A 20877-nucleotide genomic window follows, 5' to 3' on the forward strand; every position below is an offset into this window, starting at 1 on the left:
GCTTGTGGGTTATATTGTGGGTATTCTGAGCTTTTGGGCTAAAATCCACTGATCAGTGAGTACATACCATCTGTGTTCTTTTGTGTCTGTGTTCCCTCACTGAGGATGATATTTTCTAGTTCCATCAATTTTCCTGCAAATTTCATGAAGGTCTTGTTTTTAATAGCTGAGTAATACTCCATTTAATAGCTGAGTAATATCCATTCTTCTGTTGAGGGGCATCTGGGTTGTTTCCAACTTCTGACTATTATAATATGGCTGTTATGAACTTAGTGGAGCATGTGTATGTTGGAGCATCTTTTGGGTATATGCCCAGGAGCCATATAGCTGGGTCTTCGGGTAGAACAATGTCCAATTTTCTAAAGAACTACCAGATTGCTTTCCAAAGTGGTTTTACCAGCTTGCTATCTCACCAACAATGAAGGAGTGTTCCTTTCCCTGTGCCAAAATGCTTATGATTCTTTCCCACTTCTATTAGTTTCAGTATATCTGTTTTTATGTGGAAGTCCTTGATCCACTTGGACTTGAGCTTTGTACAAGGTGATAAGAATGGATCAACTTGCATTCTTCTACATGCCAACTACCAGTTGAACCAGTTCCATTTGTTCAAAATGCTGTCTTTTTCCCATTGGCTTGTCAATGATTAAATGTGTGGTTTTATTTCTGGGTTTTCAATTCTATTCCATTGATCTACTTGTTTGTACCAATACCATGCAGTTTTTAATCACTTTTTTCTGTAGTATAGCTTAAAGTCAAGGATGGTGATTTCCTTAGATGTTTTTATTGTTGAGAATGTTTTTCGCTATCCTGGGATTTTTGTTATTCCAGATAAATTTGAGATTTGCTCTTTCTATATCTGTGAAGAATTGAGTTGGCATTTTGATGGAAATTGTATTGAATCTGTAGATTGCTTTCAGTAAGATGGCCATTTTTACTATTAATCCTGCTGACCCATGAGCATGGGCGATCTTTTTATCATCTAATATTTTCCTTGATTTCTTTCTTCAGAGACTTGAACTTCTTGTCATACAGATCTTTCACTTGCTTGGTTAGAATCACTCTGAAAATCAATACCCTTCAAAACAGTTGCAAATAATATAAATATCCAGGTTTAATCTCTTACATCCACTTCATAGCTCACAATCAGCTGTAATTCCACTTCCAGGGAATCTTGTTTTTTGGTTTTTTTTTTTTTTGGGTTTTTTTTTCTCTCTCTTTCTTCCTCTCTCTTTCTTCCTCTCTCTCTCTCTCTCTCTCTCTCTCTCTCTCTCTCTCTCTCTTTCTTTCTCTCTCTCTTTCTTTCTTTCTCTCTCTCTTTCTTTCTCTTTCTTTTCTCTCTCTTTCTCTCTCTTTCTTTCTCTCTCTCTCTCTTTCTTTCTTTCTTTCTTTCTTTCTTTCTTTCTTTCTTTCTTTCTTTCTTCCTTCCTTCCTTCCTTCCTTCCTTCCTTCCTTCCTTCCTTCCTTCCTTTCTTTCTTTCTTTCTTTCTTTCTTTCTTTCTTTCTTTCTTTCTTTCTTTCTTTCTTTCTTTCTTTCTTTCTTTGCCTTTGTTGGTTCCAAGCATGTCCCTAGTATATGTATAGCCACTCGTATTTATATTTATCTCCTTTAATGTCAAGCACGTATTTCCTTATTCCTGAAGATAACAAGACTTTTCAGATTGCCACATCCCTTTTTAGTAATATTTTAATATATAGTATATGTTTCAGTATCTCTTTGTGAGTATGTCCATATATTCTACACTTTATTTATTTATTTATTTATTTATTTATTTATTTATTTATTTCATGTATGTGGGTACATTGTCACTGTCTTCAGACACACCAGAAGAGGGCATTGGATCCCCATGACAGATGGTTATGAGCCACCATGTGGTTGCTGGGAATTGAACTCAGGACCTCTGGAAGAGCACTTGGTGCTCTTAACCACTGAGCCATCTCTCTAGCCCCCTACACATTATTCTTTATCAATCCTGGATGGCATTTTTTTATTTTGATAGTTCAATGGACCCTTAATAATTAAGAACAAGTAGTAGTTGGCCATTTCTAGTCTGCCAAAGAAGGTCAATTACTAGCAAAATCTGATTGCAAGTTTCTATTTAGAGGTCTTAGTTTTCTCATTTATACAGTGAGAGAACAAATAGAACATTGTCAAGGATGTTGGGCAAATCAAATGTACTCATGTGCATCTGATCTTTAGAAATGGTATGAGTTCTCCTTAATTTTTTCTATGACATTGATTCACAGAATATTTGTAAATAATTTTACACATTCAAAAATTTTATGAACGCTTTGGTATAAGTAATCATATCAAGGAATTTGTAATTTTGATAGATAATTAAAAATTTTTCATATTACAGAGGTTGCACAAAGCCTTGTTCCCATGATCATCTGTAATCCATTTTATTTGGAGATAAGTTTTTTTTTCTGTTGCTTGTGTTGACATCATATTCAAAACCTTCTGTATTAGCTGAGTGAGTGTTAGCTTTACAGGTATGCACCACCAAGCTTGTCCTAAGTTAGTAACAACTTGTAGTTGGCTGCTGTTATTTCTAATTGAGAAATATTCATTGTTAAAAACAAGTTTTGAATTTCTTCTGTTATTTGAAATATTTTTTTTTCTTTTTTTTGGAAATGGGGACCGAACCCAGGGCCTTGCGCTCGCTAGGCAAGCGCTCTACCACTGAGCTAAATCCCCAACCCTGAAATATTTTTTACTGTAAATACAACCTCAAATAATCTTTTATGGTTTTCTTTTAAAAAGTATTGTGTGTGTGTGTGTGTGTGTGTGTGTGTGTGAGTGAGAGAGAGAGAGAGAGAGAGAGAGAGAGAGAGAGAGAGAGAGAATGAATATCATTTGTCCGTGCTGGAGAGATAGATGGCTCATGGGTTAAGAGCAGTGACTACTTTTCCTGAGTTCAATTCCCAGCAACCACATGGTGGCTCACAACCATCTGTAATGGGATTCGATGCCCTATTCTGGTGTGTCAGAAGATGGCTACAGTGAACTCCTATTCATAAGTAAATTTTAAAAAATGAAGTTAATTGTGTAGGTTGGTAGTTAGATAATTAGTTCAAGATTGTCTCAGAAGTTCTTAGTGTTTTAAAGAATACTATTTAATATCAAATTTTTCTCTTTTGGTATTTATGTTTTATGAGTGTAGAATATTAGAAGTACATTCACAAATGTGTTTTTAGCTTTGTTCTCTCTCCCTGGCATGGTCTTATCATGTAGACAGGTTGACCTGAGATTATGGGAATGTTTGACCATGCCAAAGCAGACCTCCATGTCCTTACAAACCTCCATGTCCTTAATACAAGGTCAAGATAGAGCTCATCAGTTCAGAGTGCTTCCTTTCAAACCTAGCAATCTGTGTTTGCTCCTTGGGACATATATAGTGAAAAGAGAGAACTGACTTTTACAACTTGTCCTCTTATCACACACACACTCAAACATATAAACATTTCCATTCAAACAAATATACAAAGAAAGAAATTAATATGAAAAAATTAAAAAGCTCCAAATTAAACATCTTAAGATTGCCTCTTTAATTTTGTTTCCAGTATTCAGTTTCAGCAATACTTTTTTTCCGTTTTAAAGAAACTTTCAATAAGAAAAAAATCTCAGGTTGTCAGGGGTTTTTGAAACAAGTAATGGAATGAAAATTCAAAGAGGTCATGATGCCTGCAGTTTCTAGGGGCATAGAGTATATATTTTTTTCATGTTATGTAGTGTAAAATTCTGTATTCTATTAAAGAGAACTTTGAAAAGTACATAAATCTACCCAGGCAAATTACAGAAAGTGAAACATCAGAAAATTTTCCTTAAATGCAATATATTGCTGCAATAAAAAACAGTTTATTGGAAAAAAATACATTAGTAAAGGAAAGACTGTGGCAGAAATCTAGAGATAGCTCTTCTCGAAGGTATTTATTTAGTCACTTGTGGAGATAAATGACCAGTTAAAACATAAGGATAAGTTTTTGTATTATTAGCCTGTGGGAGTGTGACAAGCGTTTTACTTGTTAAAATAATACCTCAGCATCATTTATTATTTTAATTATTGCCTTTGACATTTGAGTCATTACATTTGATATTCCCCTCAAAGATGGGAAGGAAACCTGAGTTTCTCCTAGCGGTTTCATTGCTGGCTACCATTTTCTTGTTTCTCAAAATGTTAACACTCAAAATACTTTCTTTCCAAGCTTTTCTTAGTGAAAATGCAGGTGAAAATACCATGCTTGAGCTTGGCCTGTCAGTTGTGGAAGTAGAATAGAGCGTCACTACAATGTTGGCGATATGGGAGTCAGTGTTGCAGTGCTGCTGTCAGCATTGTTTACCCCTTTTTTTCTTTCTTCTTTCCTCCTTTTCCCTTTGCAGATGCATCTGTAGGTTTATAAGGTTTAAGGTAGTTCATTTTTTTCTTTTTTTGAAGTTCTGGGTTACAGAATTAAGGGAAGAATCACAGGGGGTGCTATTCTAGGGCTACCTGTTTTTTGTTTTTTTGTTTGTTTGTTTGTTTGTTTGTTTTTGTTTTTGGTCTTCCAGTTTTTGAATCCACCATTAGTGATTGGAACATATTCTTAAGATTAGCAAAATCAATGGATCAAAGATACAATTTACATTAATATTGACAGTTCAGTGTCCAGCTGAATGACTTTGTATAAATGCGTACATTTGCTTAATACCTCACAATATATATTCTGTCTCTTAGATGTTTTAATTTTATAGCAAATTTCTTCACTCCTACTGTTCATGTACACTTGTTCATGCATGACAACTTTCAAGGTAATCAATGTAGTTTTTTTCATTTTAGAGATTGTTCTTTGCTTGTTTGTTTGTTTGTTTTTCCAATTTAGATTTATTTTTGGCTCCTGGGGTAATGTCATTTCTTCAATATGAAAAAAAAGCCACAAGTGTAGCACAAAATATAAATTCAGAAGTGTAGGGTAGGACCAAACCAAGGGCAGGAGGAAAATAGCAAAAACAAAGATGTTACTTTCCCTCTGGAAGTGTTCCAAACATCCAGGTGGCAGGCGCACTTGTAGGTTAAGTGGTTTGCAGTTTCTGAACATTTAGACACCAAGACTCTAATTCCCCAATATCTCTTGGGTAAAGCAGGAACAGTATTGCGAAGACACCAACATCAATGGCTGATTTGGCTAAGGACAGCTGGGGGTTATAAATGAAGATAATACTGTTAGCCATTCCAGAGGCTGAGAAATGAAGTAGGAAAAACCACTGTTTATTGAAAAAGTCTCAGTAGACTCCCCTCTAAATGGCCTTAATTGGAAAACCCCACTTCTTCCCAGTGAGCTCTACCTGGTACCCTTCTTTTTTTAATCTACTACTTAGCTTTAGGATGGTGGCCACTATCTGGGATTTTAGGACTGGGTTGGTTCTACACAGTATCTGGAGCAGAAATCAGTTTCTGGAGAATATGTTAGAAGAGTATTAACTGGACTTTAAGAAAATGACTACCAGAAAGAAAAATGGTAACACACAGAATTGCAGAAGTCTAGGTTTGTCAGAGTGAAAAGAGAAAGGAGACATTCCACAAATCTTTCTTGGACTCTATGTTTGAGGCACTGTTTATCCCCGAATGAAAAGAAAGGAAACCAAACCCAAAAGAACAACAACACAACAAAAACCAACCAACCAACCAACCAAACAAACAAACAAACAAACAAACAAAGAACCGAAAAAACCAAACAGTAGAGGCATCAGAAAGAAACTGAAGGCAGAAAATGGGCAGTTAAAAAAAGCTGAGGAAACTAATCAAGCTGAGGCAGTACTGGGCTCTCTGCCTTAGGCTCTCTTCTACCCCCTCACAGAAATCCTCCTCTTCTGCAGTGTCATCCCAGTCCTGCTGATACTCAGAGACACTGTCATTCAGGTTGCTCTCAGCTCTGGGAATCTCCTTCTAATCCGCCATCATGTTTTGTTGTTGTTTGGCTGTTCAATATATAACCTTGGCTTACCTAGAAATCCTGAAGCAGACCATTTTGGCCCCAGATTTACAGAGATCTTAACTCCCGAGTGTTAGTATGAAAGATGTCTTCCACCAGGCCTAGTTTTGGATATTTGTATAAATAGATTGATAATAATTTTACTTTCAAGTATTTGATTACATCTTTATGAGAGTGTGAGTATATGTATGTGTGTGCTTATATGTATGTATATATAATGCACACGTATACATGTGTATGTTTATGTACATACACACACAGCATGCACATACACACACATATAAACATGCATGCATACATACGTACATACGCATGCATGCACTTTCCAAAACTTGTGTGGAAGTCAGTGGACAACTTGCGGGACTCAGTTGTTTTTACCACACTCATTCACCTACCAAAGTTCATCAGTCCTGGCACAAACACCTTTACCTTCTAAGACATTTGACTTCTTGCTGGTCCATCCTTTTCTTTTTTGATGCAGTGTTTTCAACTTATTATTATCTTGATAAACTATCCATGTTATGTATTATCGGTTGCTTTTATTAATGTATAATTTGTTTTTGTTTTGGATCTTTGTGCTTCTAATTTTTTAAATAGGTGAGACCGGTTTTGAATTTATGAGTCAAAACTGGTAGGAGTAAAATTTGTGAATCATTTATAAAAATCACCTGATATTAAGGTGTTGCTGTCATCCTTTTATTTAAAGAACATGGAAGTGGAGGAGATGGCTCAATGGAGGAAATGCTTGCTGCACAAACACAAGGACCGGATTTTAGATCTGTGTAAAATGCTGGGCATACAGAAAGTCCTGCCTGTTATCCCAGCAGCAAGAAGTAAAGACCAGGAATCCCTTCAGCAAGCTGACTACCCAGATTGCTTAACATCACTGATTCTGGCTTCAGTGAGGGCTTGCCTCAACAGAGGTGGAGAGTGATTGAAGAAGACATCTAATGCTGATACCCACACATGTGCACCTACATACACATTCACACACATCCCCACACACAAAACAGCACTTTAAATTCTTTTAAATATGGATTTTTCTGATGATTGTACATTAAATTCCTAGGAATTAACACTACATGTTTATTGTTTTTGATGTTATTCTGTAGTTCAGTGATTAAAAACATAATTGTTCATCAGTATCACTCTTTCTGTACTTCATGAGTTTATTAGCAGCTCACATTGAGTAGTTCTGATAATCCAAGCCTGATAGTGTTACCTTCAGTTCATTGCTCAGGGTTGCAGTCAATATAAGTGCTTATGTACAGAAGAGTTTTATTTTTTCCAAGACTTATTCCTTTGTCATTTGACTACAATCCTTCATTTTAAGAGAGTCTCTGCAGTCTCAGTATCTGATATTTCTTCAGCTCATAAAAAAAGTGATGCCATACTGCTTGTTTGCTAATTTTCAGGCCCTATGTAAATTTAATGTAACTTTTCTCCCTAGTTTGTGTTATAAGGACCACTACTTTCACTGTTATTGGATGATTTCTTAAGAGCTTAAATCATTAGGAGTTTTTGAGGGGAGGTGGAGTTCAACCTGAAGTTTGGTTCTTAAAGTTACAATAAACCTAATTCTCATAACTAAAAATTAGTATATTTTCTTATTTATTTGCTTACTTAAGTGTGTGTGAGCATGCCCCATGGCACATAAGGAGGTCAGTGGACAACTTGCAGGAATTAATTCTCTCTTTTCACCATGTGGGTCCAGTGTCTGAAACTTGGTGAAGCTTGGCAAGTTCCCTTTCCACTGAGCGGTCTCCTGAGCCCACAAACAAACAACAACAATTGTTAATATGTTGCATTTTTACAAATGAAAGTGAATCTTTATATAAAGATTCTCTGTCCTAATGTTCATCTTAAGCTTTTAACATTTTTAAATTATGTTGACTTTGTCTTGTGTGTGATTTTAGAGATGGCATCTTATGTAGTCCAAGTTGGCCTAGAACATGCTCTGTAGCCAAGAATGAAGTTGAACATTTTATCCTTTGGCTTGCTTCCTACGTGGCTTGCTAGGATTATAGGCATGTGCCACTACGCCTACTTTATTTAATCAGTGCTAGAGCTCCAACCCAGGGTTCTTCATGCATATTAGCGAAGAATTTTAATCACTATTCCCCATGTCTAAATTACTTTTTCTATTTTTTGAGAGGAAGGGAGTTCGATGCCATACTGGGGATTGTGCCATGGCCATCTGTATGCTGTGCTAAGTAAATCTTCTATCACTGATCACTGTAACCCAGCCTAAATTATGTTGATTTTTTTGAAAGTACACATTTTTCAAGACTAACAAAAAATTTCATTCAGCATATTAATAAATTACAGAACCATATTTGGGATAAAATTAAACCATCAAAAATTACAAAAGAACTAGCAAAGTAAAAAATTAACTTTTTCTTTTATCAATAATCATTATATAGAACTTAATAACTTGACTGTTAGAGAAGCATTTCATTGAAAAGCACTGTTTCTAAATAAAACATTCCTTTAAAGTAGATGGTATAAAAAAAAATTTGAGGCAGTAGAAAATGGCTTGGTGGAGGAGTTGGGGATTTAGCTCAGTGGTAGAGCGCTTGCAAGCGCAAGGCCCTGGGTTCGGTCCCCAGCTCCGAAGGAAAAAAAAAAAAAAAAAAAAAAGAAAATGGCTTGGTGGTTAATAGCATTGACTGCTCTTCCAGAAGACCTGGGTTTGACTTCCAGTATCTGCACAGTGGTGTATAATAATCTATAATTCTTGTCCTAAGGTATCCAATATACTATTTTGGCATCTGCAGGCAACACACACACATGTGATTTACAGGCACATACATATACATAAAACACCCATATATAAAAAATAATTTTCTTAAGAAAATTAATGGAGCAATTTGTGATGAACAGGAAACCTAACTAGTTTTCCATAACTTTTAAACAGTGATAAGATTAGGGTTAATGTTTAGTATAAGGTAAAGACTAACTGTAAAATCTATTTTTCCACAGGTACTGTCAGAATAGAGATGTTTCGAAATATGCAGAACGCAGAAATAATCAGAAAAATGACTGAAGAATTTGATGAGGTATATATAACATTCCAATACCTGTACAAATTGAGTCCCTATCTTTTAGATCATTATTAAATATGTTGATTGTTTCAAATATTTTTGCCTAGTTTTAAAAGATAACAATATACTTTACAATGGCATGAGTTAAAATTGACATTTTGCATTAATTCTAGCAATCTCCAATTCTTGATTTCGTTTCCTCTTCAATTCTTGATTTCATTTCGAACTTGAAATACTAACTTCATTGAATGTTTAGAGGTAAAATGGTTTGGATGTTGGATAAATTTGAGCAGTGTTGTTTATAAACCTATCTTAGAGATTATTAAAACATGTTTTCTAAGGTTGTTAGTAAATCTAATGATGAAAATTTTTCTTAACTGTATTCAATCAAGAATTTCCCAAAACTATGTGGGGCATCATCTATGCACTTTCCAGACCACACTTGTGTGTATGGCTCTTGTCTTAGTCAGGGTGTCTATTCCTGCATAAACATCATGACCAAGAAGCAAGCTGGGGAGGAAAGGGTTTATTCAGCTTACACCTCCACATTGCTGTTCATCACCAAAGGAAGTCAGGACTGGATCTCAGGCAGGTCACTAAGCAGGAGCTGATGCAGAGACCACAGAGGGATGTTTCTTACTGGCTTGCTTCTCCTGGCTTGCTCAGCTTGCTTTCTTATAGAACCCAGGACCACCAGCCCAGGAACAGCACCACCCACAATGGGCTCTCCCATCCTTGATCACTACTTGAGAAAAAATGCCTTACAGCTGGGTCTCATGGAGACATTTTCTCAAGGGAGGCTCCTTTCTCTGTGATAACTCTTTTCTTATTCCATCACTACTTCTTGTAATATATCATTTTGTTTACAGAAGAATTTTGTTTTTGGAAGAATTTTTTTAAGCATTAACAGTATTGCCTTTTCTAGGTTAATTTTTTGTGATTAGTTGAATCTTTTTATCATTTTTCATTTGGATAAAGTAATACAAATATGTAAAATATTTAGAACTTAGTTGTCATCCTTTCTATCAGGTATTCAGATTTTCTCTTGCACTTCACACCGAAAGTATTTTCTGTGTTCTTAGTTATAGAAATGTTCTGGTACCATCTTTTAGATTGACTTATTCCGTAGGAATTAGTTGCATTGTTATTCATGTATTTTTATATCTTCAATTTCCTAAAAACTGGTTTTGACTTAGATGACATTGTTTATAGTTTATATTTTTTTACCATTTCGTGTAAATATCTCTTTTTAATGTGAAATGGGGAAATTATATTTATGTGACAGTTTTGTAGGTACCATACCATTATCTGATGACGTGATCACTTTAGTTTTGTGTCAGTTCAGTTTATCAAGACAACAACTGTGCTAAACACCTGGTTCCCGGGAGCAAGAGCAACTGCTACATTCCCTGGGAGTGTACTCACAGTGATGACCCAAGAACTCCATAAAGTACTGGGGCAGTGGCGCACGCCTTTAATCCCAGCACTTGAGAAGCAAAGGCAAGCAAGCAAGTCTCTGAGTTTGAGAACAGCTAGGTCTATATAGGGAGTTCCAAAACAGCCAGGATTATTCAGTGATTCCTATATCACAAAAACAAACAAACAAAACCAACCAGACAACAAACTCCATGAAACTTCCACTTTATAACCTGCCTAGGTTAGAGGCAAACCATCTGTAGCAGATATAAACGACTTGGGTTACAGGACCTTCTTGCATTCTTCTGGGTTTGTGATACAATATAAGGAATTTGTACTAATTTAACTTAAAAGCTAAAAATCTTCAGAATTTTGAAACAATTCTATAGAAATACTTTTCACTAGATTAAATTTTGTTACATTGACAATTTATATCTAGTGTATTCAAGAATTTAAATATGGCTAAAGAAGATGAAACTATATTAATGTGCTAGCTGATAGATTTACTCCTCAGCTTCTAGACTGCCTTGACAATGCCATGCTTACAACACAGTTGATTGAAATCAAATCACAAATTTGTTTCAATCTTTAGTATAGTAACACTTATTTTATGTCATACTATGAATTTATGAACAGAGGTGCCATGCTTTGCAGCCATTAATATCACCTAATCATCAAAAAATATAAATGCTTAGCTATCACCACATATTCTAGACCAGTAGTTTTCATCCTGTAGGCTGTGACCCCTTTGGGATTTGCATATCAAGTATTTACATTATGATTTATAACATTAGCAAAATTACAGTTTTAAAATAGCAAAGAAATAGTTTTTTATTTTGTTTTGTTTTGTTTTTTGTTTTGTTTTGTTTTGTTTTTTCTCGGAGCTGGGAACCGAACCCAGGGCCTTGCACTTGCTAGGCAAGCGTTCTACCGCTGAGCTAAATCCCCAACCCAAAGAAATAGTTTTATGGTTGGGGGTCATCACATTATCAGAAACTCTTTTAAAGGGTTACACAACATTAGGCAGGTTGAGAACCACTGCTCTAGACATTTTGATTGACTTGGAAAGTGTATGATTTATATGTAAAATATTCTGGTCATACTCCTGATGACTTTAATATATAATGAAATTTGACAGCTGCTGGTTTTAGAGCAGAACAATAAAGTAGGAAACTATGTTGTTAATACTACACAGATACATGTATATAATGAAGGGAATATACAGATAATTGAAATATTTAAAAAGGTATCATTAGAAAACTAGAGGTTAGCTTAAAAATGATTCTCTGTCCAATGTTCTTTATAAGCTTTTAATGTCTTTAAATTATGTTGGCTTTTGTCTTGTGTTTGATTTTAGATATACCATTTCATGTAGTCCAGGGTGTAGTCTCAGTGATTTGCCTTTCTTATTTCTCAAGATCTGTGACTACAGGAGTGTATTACCATCACCAGCTGTTTTTGTTTGTGTCTCAGGGATAAAGTCAGGTCTGTGTGCTTGATAGGCATGTGTTTTATCAACTGAGCTATACTCTCAATTACTGGATTTATTTGCACATAAATCAGTATACTCTGGATTATAGTTACCAAAGTGGCCACAGGTCCAAAAATTGGATTTTCTATATTAATTGTTTTGAGTTAAAATGAGAGCATCTCTTTATATGTTGTAGACTAATGAGACATTCCTAAACATAAAATCTGCTGTTTGGAGGCAATGAATTCATGACCTTTCTAGTCTACACAGAGAGGCCACCCATGGATATATAATAAGACCATGTCTTAAAAAACAAAACAAAACTTACAAATTTTTCCTTTTAGGGGCAAAATTACTTTTTGCCTTCTATCAGAGATAAACCTGTCCAGTGAATCATATTGCTGTCTATAAAAGTAGCAACATTTAAAACCCAAGCCATCAGGCTTTAGGAGATCATCTACTTTGCAGTGCCTTTCTGTGTAGAGGTGGGGAATTGAATGGAACTGCACTTGTGAAACTATCACACTTGTGGAATTCAGAGCCATCTTTGGGTCCAGTTCTCTCCTTTTATAGGCCATCAGGCTTGCAGTGAGGGTGCTTACCTATTGCACCTTTCTAGGACTTTAAATCCCCAAAGTTTTGTTAGTGACTCTTGAAACGTGGCAGCCAGTCTTCCTTTCCTTTCCCTCCCTCCCTCCCTCCCTCCCTCCCTCCCTCCCTCCCTCCCTCCCTCCCTCCCTTCCTTCCTCATGAAGATTCATTTCCAAAATGTAGAAAATTAGCTTCTCTATTAATTTTATCCATTGACATCTGCTTGATAGCAACTTTGTTGGAAGGATTAGTAGGCAACAGTATTGTCCCATGATTGCAGGAAAAAAAATTTATTGAAGCTGATTATTGAACTTCACAATCTCAAAGGCTATGACTACTAACCTCACATCTGATAGAGGGTTAATATACAAAATATATAATGAACTCAAGAAGCTAACCACCAAAAACCAAACAACCCAATCAAAAAATGGAGTATAGAACTAAACATTGAATTCACAACAGAGGACTCTCAGTGGCTGAGAAGCACCTAAAGAAATGTTCAAAGTCAGGGAAATGCAAATCAAAAACAACCCTGAGATTCCACCTTACACCCATCAGAATGGCTAAGATAAAAAAACAGAATGGCTAAGATAAAAAAAACTCAGGTGACAGCAGATGCTGTTGAGAATGTGGAGAAAGAAGAACAGTCCTCCCTTGTTGGTAGGGTAGCAAACTGGTACAGCCACTCTGGAAATCAATCTAGCAGTTCCTCAGAAAATTGGACATAGATCTACTCAACTATACCACTCTTGGAAATATACCCAAAAGATGCCCTACCATGCCACTAGGAATGTACTCCACTGTGGTCATAGCAGCCTTGTTTGTGATAACCAGAAACTTGAAATAACCTAGATGTCCCACAAGAGAAGAATAGATACAGAAAATGTGATTCATTTACACAGTGGAACACTACGCAGCTATTAAGAATGAGGACCGCCTGAGTTTTGCAGGCAAATGTATAGAACTAGAAAATATTTTACTGAGTGAGGTAACTCAGATCCAAAAGGACATGCATGGGATGTACTCACTAATAAGTGGATACTAGTCAAAAAATAAGTACAGAATACCCAGGATACAGTCCTCAGAACTTAAAAAGGTTAACAAGCTGAAGGGCCCAAGAGAGGATGCCTCAACCCTCTTGGGAGGGAGAAGAAAACAATCATAGGATGGGGGAGGGAAGGAGGGACATGGATGGGAGAAGGGACACGGAGTGGAAGAGGGGAACATGATCAGGTATTGGGTAGGGGAAAAGGACTGAAGCCCTGAGGGCCAGCAGAAGGAATGGTAACAGGCAGTCTCTGGAGGTAGGACATTGGGGGTGGGAGTGGGAGGCTTCCAGAATGTACTAGAGACCTGGGAGGTGAGAGACTCAAAGGGACTCTGCATTATGGAGAGGGAATTTGTAGAGCCCAACTCCAGAGGAAAAATAGGGCATCAATGAGGGATAAGGGGTGCCATCCTATAGTCAATATTCTGACCCATAATTGTTCCTGTCTGAAAGAACTGCAGGCAGAAAAATGGAGAAGAGCCTGAGGAAAAGGAGATCCAGTCACAAGCCCAAAGTGGGAACGAGCTCAAGGGGAGGCCCCAGGGCCTGACACTATTACTTTGGCTAAGGAGTGCTCACAAAAAGGGACCTATCCTGATTGCCCTCGGAAATACCCAACAAGCAGCTGAAAGAGGCAGAGGCAGATGTTTACACCTAACCAATGGACAGTAACTGCTGCTCGTGGTTGAGTTAGGGAAAATTGGAAGAAGCTGAGGAGGAGAGGGGAAGGGGAGGGGGGCAACCCTGTAGGAAGACCAGCAGTCTCAACTAACCTAGACCCCAGAGATTTCTCTGATACTGGACCACCAATCAGAAAGCATACACCAGCTGAAATGAGGCCCCCAACTCATATACAACAGAGCACTGCCAGGTCCTGGGTTCAGTCAGAGAAGATGTACCTGACCCTCAGGAGACTGGAGGCCCCCAGAAGTGGTTAGGGGGGGTGGTGGTGGTGGAGGTGGTGGTGGTGGTGGAGGTGGTGGTGGTGGTGGTGGTGGTGGTGGTGGAGGTGGTGGTGGTGGTGGAGGTGGTGGTGGTGGTGGTGGTGGTGGTGGTGGAGGTGGTGGTGGTGGTGGAGGTGGTGGTGGTGGTGGTGGTGGTGGTGTTATGCAATGTGGAACAGTTAGAGAGTAGACCAGGAGGGGAATAAAAAACAAGCTCTTTGCTTTTTAAGATCTTGACTTTCCCTCTAAATTCTGCCAACAGGCACTAGTATATGATGGATAGTGAAACATATGTACAAATTACATCTTATACATCGTATTACTATATTTTGATGCACACCAATTTTTTCTCTTGTATTTTTGAACTGGTGTAAGAATGATTTGTTCTTTTACATTTTATCATTTGATTAGTTATAAATTACTTTGTCTATATATTTGTATCAGATAGTTTGCAAAATATATACTTCATCTTTTATCTAATGATTTTCCTGTATTTATCAAACATATTTCTTTTTCAAGACATTATAAGATTTTCCTGAATATTGGTAACGGTGGATCCTTTGTGCCAATTTTTATGTTCTCCATTTTGTTATCTTTTGTTAGTTAATATTCTGCGTTTTGGTTGTTTTCCTTTATTAAGATGCGTTCTCAAATAAGTTTTTAGTACTTCCTTGCCCATCAATAACACTGCACTTTCTAAAATCATTATATGCATAAGTGATGTATGTTCAAGAATCTCTTTAATACATTTGTGTGCTAAGAAGTTTTTCTTATTGAACATTTTAGTAATTATTTTTAATGTATATTTTATTGAAAGTAATTTTTCATATAATATATTGTGATTTTGGTATCTTCCCTCAATTTCTCTCTACCTTCTCATCTACCCTTCCTCACACCCTTTCTTTCTCTCTTTTAAGAAAAAAAAAAAAACAGGTGGACTATAAACTATTATTAAACCATTATTCAAAAACATCCAAGAAAGAGACAAAGATGGAGGTACACACATTCAGCTTATAAAATTATAAAATTATAAAATTATAAAGTTGGAAAGCAAGATGTATAAGCAGAAGCAGAAAACCACTAAGACTAAAAGAGTGAAATAAATAAAACTAAAAGCAACTTGTCTACAAGAGAATACCATTGAGTTAATTTTTGGTTGCTAATTACTGTTTGGCATGGGGCCTACCCTTAAATGTGATTATGTACAAAGTGAGATTTTAGTGGAGAAAATGAGTTTTTTTCCTATACAAGAATATGTCATTTGAACATAGTTTCTTCGTAATGGGTGGGAGCCCGTATCTCCATCTCGTCTCAGCATCAGGACCCCATTCTGTTGAACGTATGCAGACCCTGTGTATTCTGTCAGCCTGTGAGTTTCCGTCCTGTGAAATGGAAAGACAGTTCTTTCGATGTTATCTGCCCCTACTGACTCTTAAATTCCATAGGTCCTGGAAACTGAGTGGAGGGGTTTGATGAAACCATTCCATTCAAACTGAGTATTCCAAACTCAAGTGTTAAGAAATCATTGAAAAAGATTTCTTTTTGTTAAACAATTTTTGGATGGTAATATTTGCATGCGATATAAAAACTAAAAGGTTTTAAAGATGTAGGTTTTCAGTCTATTCAGAAAATGAGTGAGTCATTCTTCTGTTATTCTAATTGCTTTTAGTGTACCATGGATTAAAATTTCCCTAATGCCAGACTTTTCTGTTTTTGTGGTTGGGATATTATGGGGGGTGGTTTCCTTTTTTATTCATTTATTTTATTTTTATATTTTTATTTAAAATATAATTACATGATTTCCCCCTTTGTTTCATACGTGTATGTGAGTATGTGTGTGTGGGATTATACACAAATATAGAACTATTCCTTATGGAGTCCATTTTTGTTACTTGTGTAGCATGACTTCAGGACTGAGTCCTGTGTATCGGCCAATTAAGGCATTGACCTCTGGGGTGCTGAGGTGATTCTTTCTCACTCAGCAGTCGTTAGTTCCATGTAATTCTTTGTCTCAGGATGGAACCCTAGATTTTTGTGCCTCTGTGTTATGTTAGAATGTCTATTCTTACTGTTCGGGTCTTGTTTATGTAGCCATTTCTAAAATGACAGTTTCAGATCACAATTCTTGGTTTTCTGATTTTATGATTGTATTAGAGATCTGTAGACAAACAGAATTGGCAGAATGAATAAATATACAGCAGGTATTCATTAGGCTTATAGGATGTGATCCAGGTAGTCCAAAAAATGATTGTCTTCCAATGGACAGTTCAAGAGTCCAGTAGTTGTTCAGTCTGTGTCTCAGTTGGTCTTCAGTAGATAGCAGAATCCTGATGGAGTAGGCTCTAATGCCTTTGAAGAAATGCCCTGGCCACTGAGAGCAGGAACAAGCAGGCAAAGAGAGCAAACATTCTCCTTTCCTGTCCTTGATATAAGGTAGATCTTCACTTCAAAGGTCCAGATTAAAAGTGGGTATTCCCACTTCAAATTATAATTAAGAAACAATATTTCTCATAAGTATACCTTCTATTTAAGCTTTCATTAATTCCTGTTGTAGTCAAGTTGCCAACCAAGAATAGTCATCACAGCCCTCTTTCTGGCCCATCTTCTGTGATGCTCTCTGAGTTATTGATGTTGAAGCTGTGTTGCAGATATATCCATTGGTATTGGCACTCCCATGATCTGTTGGTGTGTCCAATTTTGCTTCCCTGTAATAGTTTTCTTTCGGTATAGAGAAAGGCTTCTTTGATGATTTATAATAGCTGCATTTATCTGTGACGTACTATAATTACTTATGACATACCTCAAGAGACTTCTGCTATCTCTGTTTCCCGCGGCCAGAGGAGAAATCACTTTCTCACCTTGTCTTCTACAAGTTGGCAATATGATGTTGCTTCCTGCTATTAATGATAAGAACATATTCATGGTCTTGCCTGTGTCTCAGTGATGTCCATGTATGACTAGCGTCCTTTAAGGATCCTTTCAGTTTCTCTTCTTCCTTTCAATAGCAGTCCTTTGCTTTTGTCTGTGCTTCATGTTTATCTTCAAGCCAACAGTACATTGGTTGATACCAATATAAGGTACAAAGTCCAAGGCAGTATTTTTCTTCTTCTACTCCTAACCCGCTAGACAAGCTCTTTTTCTCTTGTCTCAGTTGTAATGGATCGTTATTTTAACTCTGGTTTTGAGCCATTTACTCCTCCCTACTCTGGTGCTCATCAGATCGAGGCTTTTGATTTATGCAATAGAGAGAACAAGCAAGCTGTATTCCTTGGTTTTTTCGTTCTAGTTGAAGATCATACACTTGCTGGCATGTTTTGCCAAAAGTAATAGTTCTCTTGTTTCCCTGCCCTGTCCCTAGGCTTCTTTTGTGGAAACAGGTTTTAGTGTACACAAACTCCCCTTAATTTCCCACAGTGACAATTACCAAATTGACATTGATTTCTTCTCATCTTCCTTAGCTAGTTGCTTTTGCATCACTGCTTTTTCAGTTTAATTTCAGTTCCTCTCTCCCCTACCATTTCACCTCTCAGTTTTTGAGATAGGGACTTTTGTTTTGTTTTGTTTTGTTTTTAAATTTCATACTGTCCCCAAACTCTGAATTCTCTTGGTTCTACCTCCAGTATCAAGACTGGTTATCAAATGGCTTATACCATCCATATCCAATTGTCCTTGTGTGTATTTTCTTAAATGTTACGAGCAGGAGAAAAAAAAAGACCCTTGGTATTAGGTTCAGCAATCAATTTTGTGAATTAAGTAAAGTCAAACAATTTAAGGATTCCATTTTATGTTTTCTTTTAAAGAAGCTAGTAAGTAGAATTATTGTCGAGTTTATTGTAAAATTTGAGGAAATGAAGTTGCCATGTGAAAGGTCAATTTTAGGCTTTTTTTTTAAGTGTTTATCTTTTTGAAATCTTTGATTCTTAAAATTTTATATTTAGAAATACTGAGAAATGGTAAACTGATTTGATAAGATGATTTGAGCTTGCTACCAAGTCTGCTGACTTGTGTTCAGATGTAGTGATTACCTGATACAATGAAACAGGCATTACTTACAGTTGCTTTTGCCTTTCATGTGCTTGTTTTGGATGTTTCTGTCTGTTTGCCATTCTGTATAAGAGAATAAATAAATAGAAGTTTAAAAGCGATATGATTACATCATCTCTCAATTAATATAGTTATATTTGGTAATATAGTAAATACTCCTTTAAACTTTATTATTTTTCAATATCTACTTCAAATCATCATAAACATATAAACATAAATTAGTACTGTTATTTCTTATTAAGAATCTTAAGAAGAATGAAGTAAACACTGATTTTAATCTGATAGTTTTCAGTACTGTATGAATTATTTGTGGATGTTTCAAGGAAAAACATTAACACTATTAATGTACACATAGAATTCATTGTGTATTTAGAAATAAAATATTTCTTTGTATATAGGAATAAAATTCTGATCTATTACCTTGTGATACTTAATAAGTTCTTTTTACACATTCTAGGACAGTGGTGACTACCCCCTTACCATGCCTGGTCCTCAGTGGAAAAAATTTCGTTCCAATTTTTGTGAATTTATTGGAGTCCTGATTCGACAGTGTCAATATAGCATAATTTATGATGAATATATGATGGACACCGTAATTTCCCTTTTGACTGGTTTGTCAGACTCCCAGGTCAGAGCTTTTAGGCATACAAGTACCCTTGCTGGTAAGTAACCAAGTCTTCTTTGTTTTCATTGAGTTTGCTAAATTTTGATTTTTGGAATGAAACTTTTTTCTATAATGTTAATTTAGTTAGTGCTTTAATAGAAATAAAAATTTCTTGGAATTTATTTACATGGCTGTTTTCATATGCAATAGTTTTCCTACTTGCTATTTTTCAGCCTTAAGAATAAAACTGGAAATAGCTGTTTCCAGGATAAAGGAATGGGGGCCTTCTCCTATCAATCTCGAATAAAGAAAATACCCTATGGGTTTGCCTACAGCCTGATGTTTCTCTTTTTCATATAACTTTGGCTTGTGTCAACTTGATATAAAACTATCTTGCACAATCTCTCACACTCTACATAGTGTCTGGCTGTGTCTCTGTATATACTCCCATTTGTTGCAAAAGTTAGCGTCTCTGATGATGGCTGAGCAAGGCACTGAACTATCATATAGCAGAATGTCATTAGTATTTTTATTGTTAGGTATATTTTTAGAACAGTATTATTTGGTTTGCCCTATGTCCCTGAGCTATCAATTCTGAGGTTCTTATTCACCCAACCAGTGTTAAGTATGGGTTCCATCTTGTGGAGTGGGCCATAGATGAAATCAAATGTTAGTTACTCCAGCAAGCTTTGTGCCACCAATTTGTACTAGCTTATCTTTTAGGCAAGAGGCCATTGTAGATCAAAGTGTTTATGACTAGGTTGGTGTTTATATTTCTTTTTTGGTAGCATTTATCATACTTCCCTGTATCAAGACACTGACTTGTAGCTGATGCTCTCATTCATTTAGCTGTATAGGTATTGTCAGCCACAGCTCAATTAGATGTAACCTAGTCCTGATAGTGGAAGTTTTGTTTGGACAAGAGATGACTGATTGGATCTCTGTCTTCCTTGTTATTTGATGATTTCATTTACTTCTCCTTTATGTGTCTATAGTATAGAAAATGTTTACTCCATAAGGTTTTTTTATTACCCCTCAAATGTCATTTAATGTTAACTGTTTCTCCTTGTATTCCCTCCCTTGTGTCCCTCTTCCCTCCCTGTCTCCACTTGATGCCCCCAACCCATGCATAACTGTCCATTCTGTTCCCCTTTCCTAGGGGGACCTATCTGCCCTGTCCCCCTAGCCCCATTCTTTTTACCTCATCTCTGTGGTTCTAGTGGTTCTAGCTTGGTTATCATTGACTTAACATCTAATATTCACATATAAGCAAATGCACATCATATTTGTTGTCTTGAATCTCTGTTACTTCATTTAGGATCGTCTTTTTCTAATTCCATCCATTTACCTGATAGGTATATTTTGTTGTTGTTGTTGTTGTTGTTGTTGTTGTTGTTGTTTAGTGACTGGTTCTTCATTGAGTACTCCACATCTTCTTTATCCATTCATCTGTCGATAAACATGTAGGTTGTTTTCAACTTGTGGCTATTGTGAATAGAGGAAGAGTGAACATTGTAGAGCAAGTGTCCTTATTGTAGGCTGAAGCATCCTTTGGGTGTGTGCAATAGTGCTGTAGCTGGTTCTTGAGGTGGATTGTGCCACACTTATTTCTATTGTGGCGACACAGGTTTGCGGTTCCCGCAGCAGTGAATGAGTGTCACTTACTTGCATCTTTGCCGGTGTGTGCTGTCCCTGCTTATCAATCTTAGTCTTTCTCATGGGTTTAAAAGGAAATCTCAAAACAGTTT

At 36.4% G+C, this 20877-nt stretch overlaps 1 protein-coding gene across 6 annotated transcripts in view; it reads left to right on the plus strand.

The window, feature by feature from the left end:
• Positions 1-20877, plus strand: part of Stag1 (STAG1 cohesin complex component) — a 385686-nt gene that overhangs the window by 160181 nt on the left and 204628 nt on the right. For all 6 annotated transcript variants that reach the window (XM_006243631.3, XM_039081553.2, XM_039081554.2 and 3 more), the window contains 2 exons: positions 8950-9026; positions 18983-19187. In XM_006243631.3, coding sequence (XP_006243693.1) covers positions 8950-9026; positions 18983-19187 — 282 coding nt within the window. The remainder of the gene's footprint in view (positions 1-8949; positions 9027-18982; positions 19188-20877) is intronic.

This window comes from Rattus norvegicus, chromosome 8 (assembly GCF_036323735.1).
Source record: "Rattus norvegicus strain BN/NHsdMcwi chromosome 8, GRCr8, whole genome shotgun sequence".
Classification (NCBI taxonomy): Eukaryota; Metazoa; Chordata; class Mammalia; order Rodentia; family Muridae; genus Rattus; species Rattus norvegicus.